General features: G+C 48.6%; 2 protein-coding genes across 4 annotated transcripts in view; one reads left to right on the top strand and one right to left on the bottom strand.

Annotated features, from left to right (window-relative positions):
• Window positions 1–4,217, top strand: part of ADAP1 (ArfGAP with dual PH domains 1) — a 36,186-nt gene extending 31,969 nt beyond the window's left edge. The window contains exons 7-11 of the mRNA XM_015876523.2: window positions 871–954; window positions 1,316–1,378; window positions 1,768–1,839; window positions 2,026–2,254; window positions 2,538–4,217. Of these exons, the coding sequence (XP_015732009.1) occupies window positions 871–954; window positions 1,316–1,378; window positions 1,768–1,839; window positions 2,026–2,254; window positions 2,538–2,566 (477 nt within the window). The 3' untranslated portion in view covers window positions 2,567–4,217. The remainder of the gene's footprint in view (window positions 1–870; window positions 955–1,315; window positions 1,379–1,767; window positions 1,840–2,025; window positions 2,255–2,537) is intronic.
• A 785-nt stretch (window positions 4,218–5,002) lies between these two features.
• Window positions 5,003–13,914, bottom strand: GET4 (guided entry of tail-anchored proteins factor 4). Of its 3 annotated transcripts, none has more exons than XM_015876532.2 (9): window positions 13,639–13,914; window positions 10,903–10,981; window positions 10,427–10,508; window positions 9,549–9,698; window positions 8,084–8,177; window positions 6,943–7,083; window positions 6,784–6,859; window positions 6,438–6,510; window positions 5,003–6,309 (listed from the first exon to the last, which is right to left on the bottom strand). In XM_015876532.2, the coding sequence occupies exons 1-9, from the start codon at window positions 13,791–13,793 to the stop codon at window positions 6,221–6,223; spliced, it is 939 nt and encodes a 312-aa protein (XP_015732018.1). In that variant the 5' UTR covers window positions 13,794–13,914; the 3' UTR covers window positions 5,003–6,220. The 3 variants fall into 3 exon arrangements, with proteins under 3 accessions (XP_015732018.1, XP_015732017.1, XP_015732019.1); XM_015876531.2 differs by having other exon boundaries at window positions 8,084–8,222; window positions 13,639–13,913; XM_015876533.2 differs by lacking the exon at window positions 13,639–13,914 and adding an exon at window positions 12,818–13,299 and having other exon boundaries at window positions 8,084–8,222.
• Window positions 13,915–13,938: the final 24 nt, after the last annotated feature.

Here is a 13,938-nt window from a genome sequence, read left to right as displayed (position 1 = left end):
CACCTCTTTAACGTTATAGCTTCTTTTCCATTGTCTCCAGCCTGTAATGGTCATCATTAACTTCAGGAGCCAGTTCCTCTGGCTGATCCTCTTTGTGCTGCTATCTGGGGTCTGCTTAGCTGCTTAAGATAGAAAAGCAAGTGATAAGTAAAAGCTCAGACAAGTAGGTCAGAGTTTTCTAGAGCACTGTGTGTGTGTGCCCTGGTACGTTTTCTCCCCTCTCATTATGAAGTAGGTTAACCAGGCAGAGCAGAACACTGGATGGCGCTGTTAAGGATAGATGTGGATACCACAGACCATTTTTTGAGCACCTCAAGTTGGACTTGTGTTCAGGGGGGAGAGGCTGGGGATGGGGAGCAGGTGGTGGAGCTGCCAACCTGGATTTGCATCTGTGTGTAGAGGGGATGCAGTGAGAGGGAAAGAAACCCGTGTTTACAGGACTGGGTTCACCTCTGGGCTTGCCATCTCCACGCTGGGTCTCACCAGCTCTTTGCCAATCACCCTGCCCATGGTGCTGTGCGTTCTGCTGCTCCTCCTGAGCTCCCCAGCACTTCAGGCTCTGCTAATCCTGAGCGATGGCTCCGGGATCACCTGAAGTCTCATTTCAAAGCCACCAGCTGGATTTCCCTCTGCTGACCTTCCCCCTCCCACACCCGACTTAAACAGGAGCAGATGGAGATGAGAAGCGCTACCAGATCATCTAATTGGGTTTTTGGGTTTTTGTTTGTTTGGGTTCTTGTTGTTTTTTGAGGTTTAGCACCAAACTGCACTCAGGGCACTGGGACAAGAGGGATGGGAGAGCTGCAGTGCAGCAGGACGGCGTTGCTTTGCTGTGTGCAGGTACTCACTGCTTTCTGTTCCTCTGATTAGGAAATAGTGGATTGGTTCAATGCCATTCGCGCTGCACGTTTCCATTACTTACAAGTGGCATTTCCTGGAGCCAGTGATGCTGATGTAAGTTTTCCAAATCGTTTTTTTTTTCTTTGCCTTCTTTTTAGCATCTTGTTATCAAGCAGGAAAGCTCTGGGGAACACTCTGTCCTTCAGCATCTGCTGTGTAATTACTGTGCCAAAATGACTGTGATGTGAGGGGCTTCAGACCTCGTTCAGATTAAGGGTTAAATGAGCCGAATGCTAAAGGCCAAAGGGAGAACCTCATCAGCCCATTGTGGGACCTGTGCTTGGCTCGCCTGTATGGAACTGCCAACCACTTGGTTGAGATCTGATGGTAGAGGGGTCGGTGTGTTTGGGCAGGTGCCTCCAACTGCCTCCAGCTGATGCTGTGCTCTCATTTCTCTCCTGCTTGGTTGCTCCAGCTGGTGCCAAAGCTCTCTAGAAACTACCTGAAGGAGGGGTACATGGAGAAAACGGGGCCCAAGGTAAGCTATAAGTGTTTCTGCAACACCCCCAAAACCAAGGCTTGCTCTGTATGGGATGGGGAAGGGTCTGCTGGTGGGACAGGCTTGTCCTCTCTGCAGAAGTGAAGCCTTAACACTGTAAGCACATTAATAAACACTGAAGTTTGGGTTTGGAATCAAAAGATAATGAATCCAGAAACATCTCACAGATGAACCCAGTGCATTCCCCTGCTCTCTGGCCATCACTGCAGGCCCACCTGGTCTCAACTGTCTTTCCCAGCCACCCCTTGCCCAGCAGGGTCCTCCAAACCACCCGAGACTGCCCCAGTGCCCTGATACTGCCAGGCTGCATTCGATAAGCAAAGCACTTCATACTTCGGTGTGTAATTGAGCACTGTCTGACTCTGCAGCAAACAGAAGGATTCAAGAAGCGATGGTTCACCATGGATGACCGAAGGCTCATGTATTTCAAGGATCCCCTGGTAAGACAAAGGGGCCTGGGCTGCATCCAGGGTATGGTCTGCAGTAAAGCCCAGGCTGATGCTCAGCAGAATGCATTAGGATTCTGTGTTGCTGGGTCTGGGCTGCTGCTGGTGGAGGGCTCCATGGGGCTGTGATGCTTTTGGTCTCAGCTGCTGCACTCTGTGCTTCCGGCTGCTGTCTTCTAGGATGCCTTTGCAAGAGGGGAAGTGTTCATTGGGAGCAAGGAAAACAGCTACAAAGTCCTGGAAGGGCTCCCACCATCCACACAGGGAAATCACTGGCAGCACGGCATCACCATCGTCACCCCGGACAGGAAATTCCTCTTTGCCTGCGAGACAGAGGATGACCAGCTGGAGTGGATCACCACCTTCCAGAAAGTTATCAGCAGGCCGATGCTGCCTCAGGAATACGCAGGTGTGTGCTCACGAGGTCTGGAGCCCTCAGCCCCTTCATTTCCCATTGGTTAGAGTAAGGGATGGATGGACGGGGGTGAGGAGGGACGGGATGACTCCTCTGCAAGGCTCTGTGCTTGGTGGAGGGGCGGTGGTGGTGTAGGACCATAGAATGGTTGGGTTGGAAGGAACTTCAGAACCTGTTGTCACCCAGCATTGAGGACAATCAGACCCACAGGGCCAGGCTGTCCTTGTTGGGGTTGTACCCACAGCTTTAACTTGGATTTTCTGTTCTTTTGTTTCAGTGGAAGCCCATTTCAAGCATAAACCTTAGATGGGACTGGCTGGGCAGACCTGAGGAATGAGCTTCTGTTTACAACACAACATGGGTTTTATTTGAAATGTTAAAAAAAAATAATTATTAATAATAATAACAGTAATAATAATAATAATACTTCCCTTTCCCCTCATCATTCACTTGATCATGTCGGAGGCCAAGAAAGGCAGCAGCAAAACATGGGAGAAGATGCTGATCCAACCCAGAACTCATTTCTGCTCCCCCTGCACCTCGTGCCCACGTGTCTCCTGCAGGTAGGGCACCGTGCTGCTGGAAGGATCCCCTGCCCTGTGCTGAAGTCTTGGGGACAGGACACTCTTTGGACAATGTGGTCTGTGGTGCAAAACCCATGTGGGTTCCTTGTGGAAAGTGTTGGCTGTTGTGGGGGATGTGAGGCTGAGGCCCATCCCCGTGGTGCTGCAGCAGCTGGCTGCTGGGGCTGGTGCTAAGCTGCTTTTCCTCCTCCATGGCTCATTGCTGCCTCAGCTCACAGGGGATACGGACTGAGCCCAAAGCCTCCTATGCTCTGGTGATGGAGCTCCCCCCATCTCACCTCACCAGGCTCAGCCATGGCCCTGCTGCTCCGGGGACACACTGCCTGCCGCCCCTGCTCTGCTCCCTGCCAGCTGATTCCAGGGGAGAGGGAGACCCTGAGATGCTGACACCTGAAAACAGGAGAGAAATTGTTTTTAAATGTAGGAATCTGCAGCTGAACTGGTGGGGGAGTTTGGAGATGACTGAAACGTGTCCTTGCCTGTGTCCTCCACACTCGTATAACTCAAAGGAGAAGAAGCACTGAGAGCAGCTTTGGTAGGAAGCCCATCAGCGTGTTCCTCCCCATGGACATTGGTCCTGTGCAGTGCCCCGGCTGTTCCCTGCCCTCCACCCATAGGTGCCCACATCATGCCTGCTTCTGCCATCCCAGAGGGGAGCAGGGGGTGACGCTCATCCCAGCTGAGGCCACTGCTCTCCTGGTGTCATGCAGGTGGATGGAGCTGGCTGTGAGGGCTGTGCTGGGGGTGCTGGTGCCTGCAGGCAGAGTGAGCAGGATGCAGCTGTTGTGCAGGCGTGGTGTCCTGATGTGTACGTGTTGCTAAATGACCGATCCTCCTGCTGTCATAGGGGTAAATTATGAATAGTGTGGGTGAGCATCACAGCTCCCAGCTGGTGGCAATGCTGTCTGTAGGCTGATTCCGAGCAGGGTGTAGAACTTCAGCTGTGTGTGTCATTGGCCTCGTTAGCTGCTTACCAAAGTGCACAGCCCGGCAGTGCCCACTGATGGGTACCAGGGGTGGCTGTGGGGCTGGGGGCCGAGCAGCAGGCTGGGCTGTGCCTACCTGTGTCCCTGCTGCCCTTGGCACGGTCCTCAGTGATCCGGTTGGTGCACTTTGTTTTCCAATAATTCTCTTAATTATTTTTTATTTTTTTTAATTATTTTTTTTTCTCCTGCAAAGAATACAAAAGCTGCTTGAAGTGACATTTCAGCGCTGTGTTGAGCACTAACTGCTGGGTTGGGGGCCGGGGCTCAGTCCCTCCTGTCGGTGTTTGTAACCGATCCCCTCTCGTGGGCCGTGTCCGTCTGTAATGTCACTGGTAAGAACTGTGGTACTACGTGTCATTCGCACCAATAAACGCTGATGTCAGATGGGTGCTGGTGTTGTCTGAGTCTGGGGGGTGCAGGGAAGCAGAAAGGAGGGGGGTGGGAATACCTCCCTTTATGTACTGTATGTATGTATGTGTGTATAGAGCTGTGCTGGGTGTGTGTGTGTATGGATGGATGTGGATGCACACATTCACAAATGGTATTTGTAGCACTCACCCCACTGCACCAACAGAGCACCTGGTGTGTTACAGGCTCACACTTATAAGCACAGAGACAGGCATTTATAGCAGTGTGTTTAACTGACAAGCATGGAAGGTAAATGTACTGAACACACACAAGGTGCTGCTTCATTTGCAGCCAGCACTACTGGCTTTGTAATAACTAAATTAATGTTGGGATGCATTTCTTGTAATTAATTTGCAATGTATCAGTTTATGCACTGTCTGTAATTTAAGCTAAGTACATGATGCAGAAATGCAGGTATACAAGGTGTAGCTTGTTCCCTGTTTGTTGATGTATATATATAATTTATAGAATAAAAATGTATTTCTTTTTGCTCTCACTTAAGTTGGCCCCATCACAAACAGTGGTTGTGGCTTCAGGCAGAGGGAGACAGACTGTGTGTGTGTGCAAAATGAGGACCTGTGTAATAACATCTGAAGTTACACCTTATTAAATAGAAAAAGACTGTCCATACATTGTGGGTATACGTTATACCTGTGATAATGAATCCTCCCTGGCTGCTCCATAGCACCATGCAGTATTGAGCAGGAACAGGCTGCAGAGTGAGGCCATTTGCAGCCATCACAGACTCTCAGAAAGCGGCCGGATCGTAGAGCCTGGTATAAAGTGTTTATTTGAGACGTCACAATTAACACAAAATCTGCCTTTCATCGCCTTCTTTTCTGTTTCGTACAGTCAGTAAAGTCTGATGAAGCCCTCCCTCCCCCATGCATGATTGCTGTTTATTAATCTAAGCCTTCAGTATTTTCATAGTGAAAAAATAAAGCGTTTCCCCGTTTCATTCGGTCGCTGCACCACCACCATCGCGTGGGCTGCATTAAAGAGATGTGGAATTGCTATGCCTACCACTGGGGTTGAAATTACTCCGTTATTTATTGATTTATCCTTTTTACACAAAGTGTTAAATGAATCAATCAATCACCCGAGAAAAATAAATATATCATAGAGAACCAAAAGTTCTGCAGTATCCCTTTTCTTTACATGTAGCTGCAGTTCAGACACAGACATTGCTCGTGGCGGTTCACTGTCACATAGGGTTGTGAACTCAGAATGAGGGAGTATGTTCCAAAGGAGCAGAGCCACCAGCCAGAGGAGGTATTTCAGCTGCCAAATTTTTAAGCCTAAGCAAGAGAGCTCCATGTGGAGCCAATTACCTGCGTCCCACTGCTCAGCTTTTACTCAAGAGCAATTCGACCTTGTGCTTTTCAGAAGTATCAGCTAAACTCACACGTGGGCTCAGCCAGAGCCAGCTCACCATAGACACAGGCAGTGCTGTTCTCACTGCAGCAGAGGGAGCGCCTGGTGTCAGTGTGTCCTGGCTGTGCAGCTCACTGTGCTCCTCACAGGACTGTTGGCACCAGCCTCACCCCTCAGTCACACAGTGACTCACTCTGCTTTCAGGATGTTCCTTGCAGATGGCAGAGGTCGGGGAGGCCTTCTTGTAACAAAGATGGTAGTGGGTGGGTCGTGGAGCAGACCCATGTTTATTGAGTTAGTTATTGTGCAAAAGGGAATACTGCATCAGAAACCGTAGAAGACTATATTTTAATCAAAGTCACCAGCTGCTGCATCGGAAACCTGCTAACAATCGCTCCCATTGGTTCTTTTGGCTACTTTTTGTTGGTTTCTTTCTTTTGTTTACATAAATAATATAGACCGAACATTATAAACATTTCAGCAACCATTTCTAAAAGACTGGAGGAGCCCTTTGAGGCGCCAAGAAACAACTGCAGGATTCAAATTCCAAAACTGTCTTTGGAGTCATCGAATCGTCAGATGCACGCGGCCCCCTATGGCAAAAATACTCAGTCCAGTTCAATAGGACTGCTGTCTTCCTGACCATCTTCTGTATCATCATCTTCTCCAGTTCCCATCAGACTGTTTAAAAGGTTTCCTAGAACCAAGTACATGGCAGTCAAACCTAACTTACAGGTTCCATATTCTCATTAAAAGCTTTTTAATGGCTCTCCCACCATAGGTAGGGTTGGTTTCAATCACCAGAACTGCTGGCACAAACCTTACCTAGTAATCCTCCATAGGACGATGTCTGCTTGGGCGGAACGCCAAAGAAAAGCTGTCCTATTCTATCTAGGTACTGGAATGACACAAGATGGAGAACAACGTCAGGCTGCTTCATTTACAGGTGGAAATAGCACAGAAGTGAGATCGCTGACTCCTGTCTACAAGCCGTATTCAAACATCCTGCTTCTCAATTTGTCAGGTTGTTCTCATTAAGAACAACTGAAATACCACACCTGATAGATTAATTAATCCATCTAATGACCCACGTGGTTTGTACTCAGAATCATTAGTCATTATTTAAGTAATTCCGTGGGCTACATCCTGCTCGCAGTTCCTGGCAACTCACCTCATTATACATGGGATCTCTTTTCAGGGATGGTTGATACTGTTCACACAATACTGTAAATACTGTTAGCTTTCCCCTAGAAAGGAAACAACCAAAAATGTCATCTCAAAAACAACCGAAAAGGAAACTAGGAGCAGAGTGAGAAAAATCACACCGTACCCATCGACAGCCAATAACAGAAACCAGATGAAGTTTAGCAGTGGTTGCACAAAGGGTGGACCCTTTTCTATTGAAGGATGTTTCTGTGTATACGTTGTAAAAACAACTGAGGCGCTGGTCTTGTTTTTTAAGCAGAGAAATCTGTAAAAGGAAACAGAACAGGGGAAGTTAAAAAGCAGAGAAGAGTATAAAAAGAGTCGGTATGGTATCTGAGATACTGCTTACATCCCTTACTGGCCTCAAAAATTGCCTCTGTCTAAATACTGAAAAAAGAATCCCTTACTTGTAACTGATACTCATAGAAACAAATACAGCATTGTTTAAGAGTCTTATGTACAGCAGACTTACAGAAGGGATTTTCTACCACTCACCAGCACTACAATCTCTAGCAACCAAGTAAGGAAAGCAGGACACATCTGACATGACAGCTGGAGGCTGCCAAGATGCAGCCTCACTCTCGCCCACTCCCTCTCACAGCACCTCCTGTCCGTGCTGCAGTCCTGGTTGCACCTCCTGCTCAGCCTCCCCCTGAGCTGCTTTCCCTGCCTGCAGGAAGCCATCCGCTGATTAAACTCAGTAAAATTGGCTTTGTCAGCCTCAATTGTAGGTGAGCTCTGCAAATGCACACACAAGCTTTGCACTCCCACGTCCTTTGAAATAAATGCTTCAAGAAGATGAGAGCCAGCAGCAGTTCTGAGAAACCACCGGTCTGCGCTGCTCATACACCAGGGTGACCCAACGTTAATAATCCCTTAGGACAATGAGACTGAGAGCAAGTCTTGTGCTGCATGTAAACACAGAGCCCATGCTTGGTAAGTACATCCAGGTAATTCCTAACTGACCAGGCACAAAGTAGTGTTAATAAAAAGTAAGAATTATGCTCTGAGGGTCAAACAGTTCACATTAACTCTTCAAGTAATTAATACACTGTCAGCTTTTGACCTTAACATATCCCCACTCCACATGAGTTCTGAAATGGGTTTCTATTGCTACCACACACAGTGAGTTTTGGAACCTCTGGCTTTCACAGGTTCTGCTGGAAGGATGTTCAGTTACCCCACAATTATCTCGATCTAATTAAACTGGCCTCATACACAGAATCATCTCAACACAACAGTCCAAACAACAACACAACACCTACTGTAGGACTGCCTGTGCTACAAACATGTCCACCTCACTGCGATAGCCTCTGGACGAGGAGTATTCCACGAGCATGTTTGCACAGCCTTCACCATCTGTGGAGTGCAAGAAGTGATACCGAGATTCACTATAGTTTTGCTCTATAAAAGGAAAAAGAAAATGGTATTTAAGAAATCAGTTCATCATAGGTGAGCATAAAAACACATTTGCTAGGCTGGTGCACTAGAGCCAGAAAGAGCTGCACACTGTATATAAACAGGACAAGTAGCCAAAAGCAGGGGCACTTTTTCCCCCTTGTACATCATAGACAATTGATGAAACCCAACAGCACCTTCAGCATCCTTCCTTCTTCATGCACAGAAAGAAGGCATTCCCTATTTTTAGCATAGCCCACTCCTGCTATCAAAATTAACACTGCCTTCATGTTCTGAACAGAACAGCGATTATGCAGAAAAAAAGGTGCAAGAAATGAACATGTTTTGTTAGAACTTGAAGCCAAGTATCGTGCAAGAGTAAGGCAGAGACAAATCATAAGTGGAAACCTGCTCATTTCTGGAATTTAAAAGCTCTGTTTGAAAAACCACAGCCATTTCTGATGACTCCCAACAGCTACTAAGAAAACACACATTCTGATCTGCAGCAAAAGAAGGGCAAGCAGACAGCCATGGAATGGGGGTTGTTGCTTTCAGAATGCAACGCTTCCTATGCTCATCACACCACAGCTTCTCACTTTAACACTGAGGAAAACCTTCCCTTGGAGGTGGCAGCCACTGCCAGTCCCTGAGAGCAGCCCTGGGTCTGTGTGTGGCACACAGCCAGGCAATGAGCTGCCACAATGACCACTGTCACTGTCATACAAAGCCATGACCAGCAATCACAGCTCCTGAAGGATGTTAAGTAAACAAGCAATCACCTTGTACAGTGTTTTATTGATGAGCAACCGTTAATTATTCAGCTGTTCTCATTCACCTTTCTGTTTTGAATTCAAGACTTTAAACACTGATTATGAAACACAACTATTTTGAGTGTTTAGGTCTATTTGACATGCCATTACGAATGGGAAATGCCTGAAATAGGCTGCTCTTCAGCATCTCACAGATACCTGGTGGTCAGACGCTGTGATGTGTATCAATCTTCCTTAGGTTTATCAAGGATGTAATAATAAGCCAACAGAACAGTCCTGCTTCCTCCTAATGATTCTTAGCCCAACTACCTCAGTGCCTAGAGGATCATCCCTCCTTTTACCAAAGAGCTTCACAGCAGCTGAAGGTCTTTTTGGGGTCGGCATAAAGACATTTATGAGCCTATTTTTTGTTAGTGATAAAACCCTGAAGCAATCACAAACAGCCAGCAACACCTGAAATCATTTCCATCTCAGCTTCTCTAGGTCATTTCCAAAGCACATCTCTTACATATTCTCCACATTTTCAAAATCAAACAGAAGAAAGCCAGTTGATTTTTCTTACCTTTCCACAGGGTAATGGCTAATAACTGGTGTAATTTTGGATGGCCGAGTTTTCCTGATCCCCCGCTGGACCATTTCAGTGCTCTGGATACAAAAGCCACTCTTTCAGGAGAATTTGGATCCATTAAACTAAACAGTTTAGCCAAGTTCTCTACAAGGAATAACAGTCACAAATACATAATGTTAACAGAAGTAGGAAGACCCGCTGCTTCTGGTGCACCTTCAAGATACAAACTCCTAATAAGATGAGATCTGCTCTCAGTCTTTATAAGACATCTTAAAAACAGTGATTTTGAACTGCAGAAAATAAACCACATCAATCCCATCATGGTCTGGGACAGGGAATCCCAGAGCTTCAAGCGGCCCCAGGGAATAGTGAAGGCTTTTGGCCACAGTAGTGCTTGCCCATCGACAGGGCAGCAGACAGAAGCCTGCAGTTCCAAAAAGGACCACCAGAAGTCATCGGTGGGATACAGAAAGTCAGAGCTGAACTAGGCAACAACAACCAAGGGTCTGTCCCAGCCCTCTGTATCTTCTGCCCCCACCCACAATGCAGCCTGGCAAGGCAGCTTTAAGGTCTTCCCAAACTCTCCACTCACTAAATCTCAACTGGAGAAGAAAGTGAGAGGCCGACTGACAAGTACTACTGCTATGACAGACACTGCCATCCAACAAGGCCCTGGAGCTCCAAGTCGCTGTGCAGACAACACACTCCTCCTACAGTGAGGATGCTACAAGACGGCACATTAATTCAAACTATATCCATTTCTACTACCTGGCCACATGGGATGACATACAACAGTGATTTAAGGTTCCAGGAATTAATGCTCACCGAGAAGTGCGAACACCTAAACAAACTGAGTGCAAATGTCACCATACCTAAAAGGTCATCTGTTACTTTTGCATCTGACTTCTCCAAAGACTCCAAAACCAACATGGACAGATCAGCAGCACTGTTTTGCTAAAATACAAACACACAGTGGTAACAATTAATGTAGCAATGAATCAAAGGAAACATCATGAAAGAGTTCAGTTCTCATGCAGAATTTTGTCAGAGGCACATTAGTACTTTTATCAGCAGTTACAGGTAAGGAACAAGAGGAAATTTCAATTGCCCTATATAAAAGTTTACATTAATTTGATACCAACAAGTAGAAACCTCCAGTAAAGCAAAGCAAATGTGGTTCAGATTTGGATATTCACAGTTCCAGTTTGAAATCATCTTTCCTTATAGAGAAAAACCCAACAAAGAGATAAAGCAGAATATCACTAAGCAACCACCCCAACATCTGCCATTGGGAATTCACTGCTCACCCCACAACAACCCCCAACATCACACAAAAACATCAACATACCTGGTTATGACTGAAGAACAGCAGAGCCCCTGAGTACATTAACTCTCTCGCTTCCACATATTTTCCTTGTGACATATACCTGGAAAAAACAGCAAAGCCTTGATAGAAGTTACTACAAATAAATGAAGGAGGACAGAACTGGTTCCCAACAGTGACCCCAAGAACTATCTTCTACTACAGTATAGTGATCAGTCTCCTGCACATCACCACAATGGACAACTACAGCTCTTGGACCACTACATCTCCAGGTTAGAAATGCAGCCCTTCCTACAAGAGCAGTTGAGGATAGTGGGGTATTCTCTAAGTGCCCTCAGCAGCTCAGAGCCACAGTAAATGCCTCGTGCATCAGTTGAGCAGCTCAGCACCTGCAGCGTTTTGCAGCTGGCCTCACACCCAGGTGTGCCTCAAGGCTTCTGGCTCCAGACCTCTTCATAGATCCCCCCCAAAGAGCTGTATCCAGGAGACTCCTACTCTGGGAATGCCTACAGGTGACACTAATGAAGACTTTACAATATAAAATACATTTTAAGAACCGTTTTTTGAAATATATATATAAGAATAGAAATATTCCCTCTGTGAATCTAAATGGCACTTAGAACCAAACAGTAACATGCTCAGAACTGAAATCCTGGGACAGATGATCCATATCAGACTGACCTACAAGCAATCAGGAAAACAGAAGTCAATGTCACTACAGAGGCAGTAACTTTGAGCCTTTGATTTGACGGCCAGAGCACACACAGTGCCGGCTCCACCCAGCCTGCACTGCCCACATACTGCTCGGACAGCAGCAGCACCTTCCTCCTGCCACGAGGAGCACAGCAAGGGACAAGCACTGCAGGTTGAAGGTTTGTGATAATCCTTCCTCCCCACCCTCAAGCATATCTTGGCTTCTGACTGCTGAAGCTCTGAGTCAGGATTTCAGGTTTGGCTTGCACTGGGTGACGGAACAGACCGGCATTTACAGGCTGCTTTTGATCAAAGCGAATCAAAGCTGCACATCCCAATTACAATCCCACAGCTGAGCTCACCTCACTCTGTGCTGATGTATCTCTGGAAGACTGTTTACATTTAACAGACATTTACAGAGGACAGACAAGAACTGCCTGGGACTCCTTCCCAGTCTCAGTGACTTTCCAAACAAATCTTCTTTGCCTCATTCTGTGTTTGCCTGGAAGGAAACCCCCTCCGTAGCTACACAAATATCACCTTTCCCTTTAACTGAGCACCTTCCTTCTCTTGCATTTAAAAGGGAAAAGGCAGGAACTCTCACTCCAAATTAATACAGCGAGGCTTAAGCAAAGCACGTGAGCTAATGCGTTTAAAACATGAGATGAGAAACAACTGCTGAACAAAGTCATCTTCCACCACTGCAGCCACCACCTCACATAATCCCTCCTATAAAACAGGCTGCACTATATCTTAGATTTATGTTTATCCTCAAATACAACTTAAGTCTTCAGACTCTGACATTGCCCTCACCAATCCCAGCAGAGCACCACTGTGTGATGGTGCTCAGTACGTAGCAGGGATGGCAGCAATGGGAGAAATGCACTGAGGATGTTCTACCCATGGCTCCACAGTACTGAGCGTGCAGCACCCCAAACTCCTGGCTGCTGTATGCCAATGGTACCCACATGTTGATCCCATTCTGCTCTGGGGACATAGGGCACAATGGAGCCACAAGGCTGCTGAGGGCAACATCCCAATCCTGGTATAGCACAAGTGAACAAAGCCAGGGTCAAGCAATGAAGGGGTACCCCACTCAGGGCTCCTGGAAGGAACACAGAATGGTCTTTTAAATTGAATGAGAAAAAGGGTGACAACAGCAAGTCACCATGGATGTGACTAATGAAAAGAAATATTGCAAAAGGCCATAGTAGTGTATGTGAGCATTCAGGTCTCCTCTACTTACTCACTGCCTCATAGACAAGAAAGGAAGCGCATCTTCCCCTAAAAGTCTGTCCAGCCTAAAGCTGCCAGGAAGGGGAATGGTGAAGGCAGTGCCAGCAGGGGCTGCCCAGAGACAGCAACAGGCACAGCTCAGCAGCAGAGCAGCAGTGTAAAGGGGTGCCCAGCTTCCACAGGGGCAAAGCCTCGGTACGTCCACACCAATGCACGGGGCGCTGGAAACAGGCACAGGGAAGCAGGACTTTGAGCCCAGTCTCGGGGCAGGATCCCCCGACGTGCAGTGAGACACAGTGTGGTGTCTCAGGAGCCCGCAGTGCCGGGCTGGGCGCTGCAGGGGGGGCTCTGCGTTATGGAAGGCCCGTCCCGCATGAAGCTGTGGAGCCCAGAGGGCCGGTATCTGTGAGCAGGAGCGGGGACAGAGGCCGACACGGGACACGCGTCAGCAGCGCTGCGGCCCGGATCCCGCACAGCCCCGCGATGGTCGCAGCGCCGATCGGTGCCGCGGGCACATGGTCCTGCTCAGCCCCGCTCCCAACGGTCCCCGCGCGGCCCCGCACCGCAGCGCTGTGCAGCGGGACGGACGATCGGCCCAACGCCTCGGAACCACCGAGCACAGGCCGGGCCCAGCTCCGTGCCGCCCGCATCCTGCCATGCGCGCACCCGCCCCGCCCCGCCCCCGCGCGGCCCAATGAGAGAACGAGAAGCGAAGACGGACAGGAGAGACGGCCAATAGAAAGAGGGTGCGGGCGAGGCGGGCGGCACTGGGGCGCAGTGCGTGGGAAGGCTCTGGAAGGCCGCGCGGGGGAGGGGCGGGCAGCGCCGTACCTGAAGAACAGCGTGCGGTACATCTGGTGCGCCTCGTAGTAGTCGCCCTTCTCCACGCTGGCTCGCAGTTTGCCCTCCACACGCTGCACGCCGCCGCGGTTCCTGCCGCCTCCTTTGGCCGCTTCCTGCTCCGCCGCCATAATCGCCGCCGCCATCAGCGCGGACGGGGAGGAGGGAAGGAAGGAGGGAGGGAGGAGGAGGCCGGGCGGGAGGCGGCGCACACGGAGCGACGTCGCGCCTCACTCAGTGCCCGGCTTCCGCCCCGCGCTACGGCGGCCCGCGAGGGTCAGATGGTGCTGA

The sequence above is a fragment of the Coturnix japonica genome, chromosome 14, assembly GCF_001577835.2.
Source record: "Coturnix japonica isolate 7356 chromosome 14, Coturnix japonica 2.1, whole genome shotgun sequence".
NCBI classification, from domain to species: Eukaryota; Metazoa; Chordata; class Aves; order Galliformes; family Phasianidae; genus Coturnix; species Coturnix japonica.
The sequence above is the reverse complement of the archived record's forward strand: the minus strand, read 5'-3'. Positions and strand labels throughout refer to the sequence as shown.